This window comes from Miniopterus schreibersii (genome assembly GCF_964146895.1).
Source record: "Miniopterus schreibersii genome assembly, chromosome: 2".
Lineage (NCBI taxonomy): Eukaryota > Metazoa > Chordata > Mammalia > Chiroptera > Miniopteridae > Miniopterus > Miniopterus schreibersii.
Window position 1 is genome coordinate 11,106,883 of NC_138102.1, and position 12,017 is coordinate 11,118,899.

A 12,017-nucleotide genomic window follows, 5' to 3' on the forward strand; every position below is an offset into this window, starting at 1 on the left:
AAATCAGGTCATCTACCACCTCCCTGCTGCCCTCGCTCCATCCCCTGCCCTGCCAAATGCCACCCCTTTCCACTCTCAGCATTTGACTGAGACACCAAATAAGACATTACAGTACAATTTCTCTTAAAGGAATTAGCAAAAATATCTCAACAATTTTCTAATGGACTATTAAGAAAATTAATTCAACTATGTTATACTTTTGGTATCAACTCTGTGATACACCTAAACGCTAATATTAAATTATAGGATTCCACACACTATTAAAACTGTCTTTCCAAATGAGGTTTGGAAAGCTGGTTTCCCACCAGAGATCATTAAGGGTCTATGCCATGTTCCAATCTAGCATTTTGCAAGCCAGACAGGATAGTGTTTCTACAGTCAGAGAGTGCGCTGGAGTCTCGGGGGCCCCATGAACTCATCACTTCCTAGAGCAAAGAGGCTGAGCGATGTGATATAACCCTCAAAGTAAATGAAATCATCAATGTAAGTGATAAAATGTTGTCATGGTTTCATGTTTCTGAGAAGAAAAACCACAAGTTTTCTATCAAGGTGCAAAATAAAGGCAAGTGAAACATTAAAAAAATTAGTGAGATTGTCTCATCGAGAACTCACCCTTCCAATTCTCTGGAAAGTATCTTTTTTTTTTTCTTCCTACCATGCAAGCCAAAGAGATCAAACACCTGCTCTTGCTGAAGCCTGTTGCCTGGGGCGTGGGCACAACCTGGGTTCAGCCGGCTGGAGCAGCTGGAACCATCTCTACAGAGCCAGAGGGAGCGGGGGTGGCTTCAGGCTCCCCGGTGGCAGGTCACCAGGGCCAATGGCCATTCCTCTGGTACAAGGTCAGCTCCACTCCACCGGCCTCTCTTGGCTTCTGCCCATTTCCTAAGCGAGTTCTCCAGTCTCCCCCCGGGTGCACTGAGCTGCCTCAGGAAGTTTCTGCACCAGGCTCAGCTTCACCCTCCAAGTCAGGGGCCCTGCGCAGGGGGCCGAGTAAAAGTTGCCCCAGCATCGGGCAATCGTGAGGGAGCCGAAGCAGCCACCTAGACGGCAGCAGGGGCAAAAACTGCTGGTCACAACCTTGCTCTGGGGTATTTATAGGTGGGAGGATTTATAACACAATTAGAAATTCATGACCACGGAAGTGCTCGTCATCAGCTCTTTCTATGCTGTATTGATTTGTTTGTTTGTTTACGCTGGGCCGGCAACCAACTCCCAGGCTCCTAGCAGAGGGGTGTTCTTTGCTATTCCTGCCACTGTGCCACGAGTGGCCTCCTGAAAGGTAACCACCTCTCGCCTCTCCTCACGCCCAAGCCGGACGGAAGGTTTCAGGGGTTTTTGGTTTTTGTTTGGTTTTTGTGGGGCCCCCCCCCCACCCCGGAGGCAATTTTTTTTTTTTTAGCTATTAGGAAAAGCTCTCTATTGAGTTCTCCTCTAAACATCTCTGTGGGTGGAAGTGCCTGGCACGAGGGGTCAATACATGCTTCTGAATGAAGCCTACTCCAACCTTCTGAAGCTCACCTTTCTCTAACCTTGTGGAGATGCACCTTCTCTGGAGACAATCAATTATCTTGATTTAAGAAACCATCCCTTCAGCTTCTGTTTAATTACCAGGAACACCCGAGCAAGTATTTCATTTAGTGGCATGGATGACAATCTCAGTAAGCAAATGAAAGCAAAATTTTTTTTTACAACAAACCTTAGTTTAAATTGAGTTTTGACTGCTAGATCCTGTTCACTTACCTAATGACTTTATACAGTTTCTTGCTTTCATATTAAAAATGGGTTGAATACTTAAAAATCAAAGTGATTAATTCATTCAACAATTATTAAGCACCTCTACTAAACACCGTGATATTTTACATATGTTATCTCTAATAGGATTTAATAGCAAACAATAATGCTGCATTACCCAATATATCAAAAGAAAACAATTTTTTCTGACACAAAGGAACCAAGATAGCATTGTTGCAGGCGGCGGGAATGGCACCGGGTATTAGTCCGGTGGGATCAGACCAGACTTGGGTTCGGCAACTTCCGTCGGTACCGGGGTTCTGGCTAGGAAAGAAGTCAGAGCCAAGACCCAAACTATTAAGAGAACATTTATTTCGTTAATCACAGACGTAGAAGTAATTCCTAGAAGAAATGGGTTTAGGAAACAAGTTATAAGAGGCAAAAGAAGGGCCCTAGGAGCTTGGGAGTGAGGAAGCTGATGCTAATGCTAAAGCTAACTCGAGGGGGCAGGCAGGACGTGCTCCCAGAAGTGCACTGGGTCCTCTGCCCTAAGGGTTTTAAGGGAGGAGATTTTAGGGGAGGTCCCAGGGGAAGATCTCATTAAAGCATTCAGCAGCTTTCCAAGTGTGTCCTTTCAGGATTGTGGTGTCCACTGATTGATTGGTGGGCACCAGGGTGGGGGTCATTATTCAACACAGCTGGTCCTGAGGTAGGCCATGGCTGGTTTTGTTGCTTTTCTGGGCCTGGAGCTGAAATACAACTGAGGCCTAGATATTACCTCTAGGGAGGACAGGACAGTATCTCTAGGGTCCAAACCACAGGACCAGCGATATGCTAGGGGAGGAAAGGCCACCCTGGGGGCGAGGTCCCACCCTACAATTGTCCTTTGCTAGGCTTCCAGGGCTTTCCATCCTGGTGACCTTCTGTACCTGGACCATTGTCCTTGCTCTGCTCATGTCTGTCTAACTGCCCATCCCAGCATTAACCAGTCTTCTACTTTCCCAGGGATCATTTATATTAAAGTCAAATGGCAACACAGATCAAGAAGATGGAGCATATCATATTTTATACATTTAAGTTTTAGATTTGAAGACATGTTCACAGAACTTTAAATCTTCAAAATGTTTGATAATATCAAGAAAAGTCACAGAGGTAATATACTTTGCATCATTACAGTCAACAAGAAAAAATATCTTAGTGTTTTACACATTAAATGTTTCCCATGCATCGGTTTTCTATGGATGTGTCCTTCATCTCAATTAAGAGTATTTTAACAATACTCTTATTATAGATAGTAGCTTGTGTTCCTAAGATCATCTGTTTTTCCTTTAAAAAGGTTTAATGTCCTGCATAATTCTGTAAATGGTAGTTCCAATACCAAGAACACACTGCTTTGTCTGCGTGGCTCATATTCATTTCATGATAAAAGGCAACCTAGAGCCCCATTCAGTCTCCATCCTTGAGCTTGCAATAGCCTTGAATTAATGGTAGACCATGGCTTAACAGTATCCAAGTATAAGGTTTTATGCATTTTACCCTTGAGGGTATTTGTTTGTTTAAAAGAAGTAAAACATGAGTGTATATCTCCTAAATTGACCCCAAGTATGTAGCCTAGTTCTTAAATGTCTTCAATAATCACTGTGGAATATAGGATGCTGCAAACATCTGAGATGTTTATCCATAAAGACTGCAAAACTGTGAGTAAAACCCCAATGTTCTAATGGGCTAACTTCTAACACGCTCCAGGGTCAGGAATCTATTGCCCACGGGCCAGGTCTGGCCTGCCAACTATTCGGGTAAGTAGAGTTTTACTGGACCACAGCCACACCTATTTGCTAAAGCATTGCTAAGGCTGCTTTTCTGCTACAACAGCAGAGTGGAGCGGTCATGTGCTGCTTAATGAAGGGGATACCTTCGGAGACACGCAACGTGAGGCCTAGCCTATTGCTCCTCGGCTACAAGCCTGCACCGCATGTCACTGTACAAAGCAACATGAGATTAAATCAAGCACAAGAGAAAATGACACACGGTTAAACAAGGGTGCGAGTGTGGAGGTTTCCTGTACTATTCTTGAGACTTTTCTATAAATTTAAAAGTAGAGCCCTAGCCGGTGTGGCTCAGTGGCTAGAGCATCGGCCTGCGGACGGAAGGGTCCTGGGTTCAATTTCCGCCAAGGGCCGGTACCTCGGTTGCAGGCTCCATCCCTCACCCCAGTCGGGAGGCAACCAATGTCTCTCTCTCACTTCGGTGTTTCTCTTCCCCCCCCCCCCACTCTCTCTGAAAAGCAATGGAAAAAATATCCTCGGGTGGGGATTAAAAAAAAAAGTGTAAATTTGAAACTATAACAAAATAAAGAGATTTAAAAAATAGTTAAAACAAATTTCAATGTTACCTTCTTCAGTAAGCGAAGTTAATGCAATGTCTCCCACAGTGGATTTGTAAGCCACGTACACCACGTCTGGTATGCCCACTGGAGCACGCCTGAGGCTGCGGACTGCCTTTACTCCCTCTAATTCCGTGGCCTAAAGTACCAGCTGACAAATTTTACCCTTTGGCTTTATCTTACTTTATGGAAAACAAGCTAACTGATCATTAAAGGGATCAAAAGACTTTAAGACAGAAGAAGCTGGAGTTGAGAGAGCGGGAGGGAGAGGGAAGAAAGGAGGGGAGGAAATAATAGGAATAAAGTTAATCGACAAACGAGACGAACACGTTCTGAAGGACCACAAGCATTAGCAGTCCTATTTTCGCTTTTCTCTGGCAGAACAGAAAGAAAACTTACCCCACACCTTCATACAGGTACCTCCCATGTCCTTTTTATATATACATATTCCAAGAAGAGATATGAGTCTATTTCTATAAAATACAGACATTAAGCAAACATTATGCTAACTGAAAAGGTGCCTAGAGAGCCACACACATCCACATTGTTAAATATAGAAACGAACTGTAATGAGAATCATTATCTCCGGTTTCCAAGGATACCAGGATAAGCGCTACTCCTAAATTGCAGTTCACTCAGCAAAGGGCACCGAGTAATTTATATTCAGGGTCATCTCCAGCTGAGAGCAGATGTAGGAGGCGGGCCAGGGTCAATCACCCCGATTGTTCCATTCTGTTCCTTACCTAGTCCAGGTCCCAGACCCCGACCCCCACTCTCCGGTCCCAACCCTGGCCAATGTTTTATAGGTGAAAGAGGGAAGATCTGATTATAAATAGCAACTTCCAAGAGGAAAAAAGAATCCACAAAGGGCAGGGCAGTCTGGGCTGTGATTAATGCTGGGGGGGGGGGCTGGCATTCACTCCCAATTGCTTTGTTTGTGAAAAGGAGGGGAGGCTGGTTTTGTGTGTCCGCCCTACCAGTCGCCATCTTCGAATTGTACAGTTAATTTCCATTTCCCACTCAACCCAAGGGACCCAAGCTTGTAGAGCTTACCGCTCCTGAACTGCCATCGTCCCTAGAATCAAGTTCATTCTCAACTTGTTCTGTCTTCTGGACTCTGGGATCTAGACCTTTCCATAGAACAACTTACTATTTGTTTCTAAAGCAATAAAAACCACATTCTGACAACCTCAGAGGCACTGCCTCTGAATCATGCATTGGTTCATTCAAAACCATTCACGGACTGCTTTCGAGGTGAGAGGCACTGCACCAGGCGAGGCAGGAAGAGAAGCGATACAAGGCTTCACTTTTGATCACGAGGCAGGGTACCAATAACAGGCCGCGTCACTTAGGCAGCTTAAAAAGACATATTCCCCCTCTCAGTCAAATGTTCACTTGCTAAGACAGTGATGTGGGTTTCATGGATACTTTAAACTTATCTTAAACATACAGAAAGCATACAGGGTGGGGCAAAAGCAGGCTTACAGTTGTTTATCTGGAAAGAGACGTGCAGGTTTGGGAAATAACACAAGAATAAACGTGCGAGCTCACAACTGGAAACCTACTTTTGCCCACCGTGTCTAAAAAAAAAAAAAAATCATCCAGACATAATAACAGTTTTCCACTTAGTTCCACCCCCATCACCTGTCTACCCAGTACAGGGAGACCTCCCTGTGGCGCCTCGGCCGGGGGAGGGGAGCCGTAGGGAAGGAAAGCTCTCCCGGCCACGACAGGACTTGAGACATTGTATCGGGCTAAGCTTCTTAGCCTAATGTGACCAGACGAGAGAACAAGGTGCCTGTTTTGATGGCCAAGCCGCCTGCCTGGCACCTCCCTCCTTTGCAGTTACATTAACTGAAACAGTTCGCTGCTTTGAAACACCACAAAGGTCTCGGATTGTTATGTAACATACACCCAGGAAAGGCAAGTTACTGTAACAGTAACAGTTAATAGAGAAGTCAGACCTGTTCCTGAAAACGTTCCTCCCGGGCATTTCGGAGGGCGGTAGGAGCATATTTAGATGCACTCTCTCCCCGATTTCAGTACAACCCCACCCTTTTGTAAAAAAAAAACACTTTTTTTTCTCTTAAACTGAAATATTTCTAAATTCAATCGACAAAGGAATAATGTCAACTTCTAAAACTACATGGAATTGCACGTGAGTCCCAGCTCGCTTAAACGTCAGTCATCTCTGTGTATTATTCTGGCACCTACCCTTTCTCAGGGGGGCAGCATTTGGAGAGGAGGCGGCTTTGGACAAGTTTCTGTGCCCGAATCCTGAAACTCTGAAAACGCCTGCGCTGGGGAGGGTCACCCGAACAGGCCGCGGTCTGACCTTTCTCCCTGCCCCACCCACCTCAGGCTCGGCGGCGCTCCCTTAGGGCAACAACGCAGACACTTTCCTGGGTGTACCCCCAAACAAGCGGCGTCCCCAGGTCGCCGGCGGGCGGCGCGCGGGTCGGCTTTCTCAGGACCCCGGAGGCAGGAGCCCGCTCACCGCGAGGGACCGACCCCGCCGTGCGCCGCCCGCTCCGTTGCCCATTTTTCAATCTTCAGCATGGAAAGCACCTCACCCAACGGCCCGGGAGCCTAAAGCGGGGACTTGAGCCGCTTGGCTTTCTGGATGAAACCCCTTTTCTGTCCTGGTAACGCCTACGCTGTGCCAGTCTCCCGAAAGCACTTCCTCGCGGCGCCCCCCGCGCCCGCCCCCCGCCGAGTGTCCGGCGGGTCCTACGCGCCGCAAAGGCGGCCAAGACGCCCCTGGGCGCGGCGGCAGGTTTTTAAAAAGTGGATTAAGGGCACCAGAAGGGGACAGCTGTGACACCGAGCCACCCCACCCCCCTCCGCGGTCAGGTGCGGCTGCGATCCTGGGCCCGGCGCGGGGCCCGCAGCCTCCCGCCCCGGTGCAAACCCGGGGCCAAGGTGCGGGTGCGAGGTGGCGGGGGGTGGGGAGGAGGGGGGCGCTGGAGCGGGGTGGCCCGTCCCCCGGGGCTGGCGGGGAATAGGCTGCCCCGCGCTGCGTGCGGCCGGGTGCCAGCGGGCGGGCAGCTGGTCGGCGGCGCCCGGGGTCCCCCGGGGGAGGGGCGGCGCGCAGCGCGCGCGGGGGTCCCCAGCGCCGGGCTGGGCGGGCGCAGGGCAGGGGCAGGGGCAGGGGCCGGGGCAGGGACAGGGGCAGGGGCCGGGGCCGGGGCCGGGCAGGGGCAGGGGCAGGGGCCGGGGCCGGGGCCGGGGCCGGGGCCGGGGCCGGGGCCGGGGCCGGGGCCGGGGCCGGGGCAGGGCAGGGGCAGGGCAGGGCCGGGCAGGGCGCACTCACCGACGCACAGCTGCACGGCGTAGGCGTAGTAGGACCAGCCGAGCAGCAGGCTGATGAACAGCACGGGCACCCAGTACAGCGCCCGCCGGCAGCGCCGCCTCGCGCCGCCCGGGCCCGACGGCGCCATCTTCCAGCAGCGGCCCCCCGCCCCCCGCCGCCCGCGGGCCTGGGTCCGAGGCGGGCTGGGCGCGCCCGGCGTCCCCGGCGGAACGGGCCCGGGGGCGGCGGCCGGCTGCGCTGCGGCCACTGCCGCCGCCGTGGCGCTAACTCCCCATCCCGCAGCCTCCCCGCGCCGCGGGCTCCCGGCTCCTCAGCGCGGCCGAGCGGGGCTGCGGAGGAGGCGGCGGGAGGCGGCGGGAGCCCGCGCCCCGCCCCCGCGCCCCGCCCCCGGGCCCCGCCCCGCCCGCCCCGCCCGCCGCCGCCTCCCCGCGCGGCGCCCGCCGCCGGCTCTCGGGCGCTCGGGGGCGCCCACGAGGCCCCGCGCCGCCGCTGGGGCCCCGGAGCCGGTGAACCCCGGGGGTGAACCCCGCGGGGCGGGTGGGAGGCGCCGCTCCGGGAGCGGGGGGCGGGGCGGCCGGAGGGGCCCCTGCGCGCGAGCGGCCCGCGGGGACGCGGGGGATGCGGGGGATGCGGGGCGGGGCAGACCGCAGCTGGCCTTGGGCGCGGGACCCCGCCTGCCCGAGGCGGGTGGACAGCGAGCCGCCCGCCGGGGCCCCGCGCCGGGGGAGCCTTGGGCGCCCGGGCCCCAGGCCCGCTGCTGCGAAAACTGTCGCCTCCACTTGTGGCTCTGGGCGTGCGGGCGAGCGCCCCGGCGGGTGCGGGGTTGGGGCCGGGCGGGGGGCGCGCCGCGAGGTGGGGGTGCGGGGCCGTCTTCTGGCCTGGAAGAGGCTGGGGACTGAGGAAGCAGCAGTTTCGCTTGAGATCCAGGGAGCACCCGAGTTAGACACCCGCACTGTTTGCTCGGAGAATTTAAACTGCCTTCTGCTGGGGCGCTCGGCGATTCCGAGAGCGGGGTCCCCGGGGTCCTCGCTCCCAGCCATTTCCGCGGGGCCGAGCTGGCGCAGCGCTGGCTCTAAAGTGCTTGTTGAAAATCCTGGAAGGGATCCTGAAGGTAATTAGACCAAAGGCCTGGATTTTGATGGATGAAACGGAAAAGATAGAAATGCTTCTGCGAGCTCCTGTTATCCCTCCATCTGAGCGCGACCGCGCCCGGCTCCGCGGGAACCTCAGTAAGTGTAGCGCCCCGAGTCGTGTACATAGTTACCATGAGTCGTGTACATAGTTACCATGAGTCGTGTACATAGTTACCATGAGTCGTGTACATAGTTACCGTGCGCGCTGGACAGTGTCCCCCGGCGCCGGTGGGTATGTGTGTGCTTATACATGGTATTACTTCATGTTCATGCAGAGAATGAAAAGATAAAGTAGGAAAAAAAAAAGTACTTATTTGCATAAATTTGGTCAAAGAAATCTAAGCTCTTGTGTGTTTGACATTATCTTTCTGTGACTGGATTAAGCTAATCTTCTCTCCTGAAATAGCTACTGTATTACATTCACATCCCAGGTCTCTCTGCACATCTGTTCAAAAATGCACGGACTTGAAATAATGGCGATGAGAAAATTCCTGGCCCAGGGAATCTCTTTAGGTTGCTGCAGCACCTTTTACCCTCTACCGGATTCCTTGCAGGGTAGATGAGTATAAATATATACAACTTCCTTAAAAATCTTAACTTTTCCCACGGATGTTACCCCTATGTTCCCAATCATAACAGACTGAAAACAAGAAATAAAAGCCCCTTCCAGGCCCGAACCGCCCTCACAGAGACAAGCGGGCCCGTGACTGAAGCTCGTCAGGACTGCGGTGGCATAGGAAGGAAGGGTGCCAACGTCCCACAGTGGGAAACGGTGCGGACTGTGCCTCTCTGTGTGGCGGGTGCTTTGCTTCTAACAGTCGTGCGGGGTCCTGAGGTCAGAAATGCAATAGCATTCTACACAGTTTTCACGTCTTTTACCCTTTTGGGAAAATACGCAGGTGTGACATCTGTGCAGGAGGCTACATTTTTATTAGTTATCTGAAATGTTGCTTAATTGTTCAGACACATTATAAATACTTGTGGGATAATCACCACTGATTTTTAACCGTTTTTAAGAGGATTACTGTTACTGAGTTCTCCAAGGGTATCGCTCTTCTCTTTAAAAAAAAAAAAAAAAAAGAACAGTCAAGCTCAGGAAGAATTGTCTCAAAAGCCACAGGATGACAGGACCGATTAGACAGGTGGGAGCATGTGTCCACGCATGTTAGCGCTTTGGTAAGCTGCCAGCCTCTAAATATCAGGCTTTGGTGAAAATGGAAAAAATAACTTTAATTTTTAGGAATAGAGAGCCTTTGAACTGTTTCATTATTTAGGGCTGTGCATCGATCGGGAAACGGTGCAGAGTTCACAGACAAGAAGAAACTTCACTAGGGACTTACTCCTTAGAGAGACGTACAGAAGGTTAACTCGCCAGTTTGAGATTTTCCACAATTACGACAAATTGTGACTTTCATGTAATAATTTCGATAAAACTGCTACAGCCATTTATTTGAAAAAGAGAGTCGGCCTCGGCAAAGGAGAGAGAGGGCAATACTATGAAGAGCAAGCGGATGGCCAGGCAGGTGGGAGGGAGAGGGGAGCATCGGAGAACAGAAGAAGGGCCCCCTTCCCTGCCCCCCGAGTCCCTAAGAACCGCAGTTCCTTCTTACGGGCCTCCGCTGCGTGCTCCACCCACTCAGTGATTTATCAAAGTCATTAACCTCTGGAAATTAAAAAACCCCTGTTATCAGCCCCCACTCCCACAAAGGAAACCACCTTGCTCTCCCGCTAGCCAAGGTGGACTTTGGACCAGTCCCCCAGATACTTCAGTCCCCGAACCTCAACTGTATCTTGCCATCATAGTTAATTCTCCAAATTTCCCTCCCACTTCCAGATCCAGCTTAAATTTTCACTTACTCCCTTTCATAGCCTGAATCAAGAATAGCCCATCAGCTAGACCCACGAACGTACCGTGTCTCTAGGGAGCACAGACCGGCATGCGTGCGGCCCACACGGACAACCCCCGCTCATCTTTCCAGCCGGATCACCTAGCCAAGACTTTACTAGGTGGCTGGTTTGATAGTGACCTCCTTCGGAAAGTGCTCTTGGAGGGGGGGGGGAGAGTTCTTAGAGGGAAACATCGCATTTTTGAAGTATGAGGTCAGTTTTCTTACTGAGACATGTGATAAACTGTGTGGACCTTCCTGTCAGAGCATGGGGCTGGACCAGTGCTGCCTTCCAGGTTTTCCCAGGACCGGGAGGAGGGCCGCTGCGGCCTGGATCTGCTCGTTTACTGCCAGCTCGCCCGTTCCCACTGAGTGGTCTGTGAAAAGACTCCCAGACCCTCTTCCACCGTTTTCTTAAACTCAACCCATCCTTTGGAAGCCAGCCGTCCATACCCACGACCCCGGTGCTAACTGCACGTTTATGGCAATGACCAAGATGGTTCTGGACACATGTGGAATGCAAGCGGCCTCAGGAAGGAACCTGGTGTCGGGGACGCGGGCCGATGCCCTGCTAGGATGATTCTCCGCCTCTCAGAGAACGACGGTTCGCACTTAACCTGGGATGGAATGGGACCCGGTGCAAGATGACTTCAAGAGCCTGAGGAACGTGTGGTTAATTGGCTCAGAGTATTGGAATAACAGCTAGACCGGGGAGAGCCGTGACCGACCCCGCCTCCAAGCGCTCGGCTCTGTGGCGTGCGCGTTCCCGCCGTTAGGTGGCAGGCGCGCCCCAGGCAGCGCGTCCCGGCGCGGTCGGTTTCCGCAGCCTCAGCCGCGGGCTCACCCGAGCCCAGCACGAGCTGTGAGTCACTTCATCACAGATTATGTGTCATTATAACCAATTACATTTTAATCGTACAATTTTATGTTACAGTTCGGGAACTAATGATTAATTAATAAAAACCCTATTCAGAAATTTGGAAAGAATTAAGAGAACGTTTTTTCTGTGTAGCCAATCGCGCTGTTCTGCTTCTGCTTCTTTCCAGGGGGCACTCAAGTTAATCTCTTCAGAGATAAAATGGGAACTTTTCACTTAAACGATTGCTTTTGCCGACATTAAGCCCTTCCCCTGTGCCAAAATGGGGAGAAGGCGGCGTCCTTAGAACCCAAAAGGCAAGCAGATACCTTCTCCCCGTGGCCGGCGGGACCTTTCAGGGCTGACCCGACGGCGCGAGTCCAGCCGGATGAGCGGAAGCGGCCGCTGCGGGGCTGAGAGGCCGCGGCCGGCGGAGAGGCCGCGCGGGCGCGGGGCAGGCTGTCCCCCACGCGGGGGCTTGGCTCTGCGTCGGGCGGGCGACCCGCGTGGGCTCAGGCTCGACCCCCCGGGCTTCCTGTTGAAGTTGTGGGGTTTAGATACCTGCAAAAACACTTTTTTTTCGGTCCGTGTAAACCAACCAGCACTGAGTGTGTCTGCGCCACGCACACCGGCCGGAGCGTAGCTTACATTTCATTCCGCGTCCCGTTTCTTGAAGAACCTGTCGCCCTCGGAGGCCGAGGCGGCGGGAGAGTCA

General features: G+C 52.4%; 1 protein-coding gene across 2 annotated transcripts in view; it reads right to left on the minus strand.

Annotated features, from left to right (window-relative positions):
• The window catches only part of ZDHHC2 (zDHHC palmitoyltransferase 2), a 50,889-nt gene extending 43,134 nt beyond the window's left edge, over positions 1–7,755 (minus strand). Inside the window, exon 1 of one of the 2 annotated variants that reach the window (XM_081130669.1) lies at positions 7,428–7,755. In XM_081130669.1, coding sequence (XP_080986795.1) covers positions 7,428–7,554 — 127 coding nt within the window. In that variant the 5' untranslated portion in view covers positions 7,555–7,755. The remainder of the gene's footprint in view (positions 1–7,427) is intronic. The other variant, XM_081130668.1, reaches the window with a different exon arrangement.
• Positions 7,756–12,017: the final 4,262 nt, after the last annotated feature.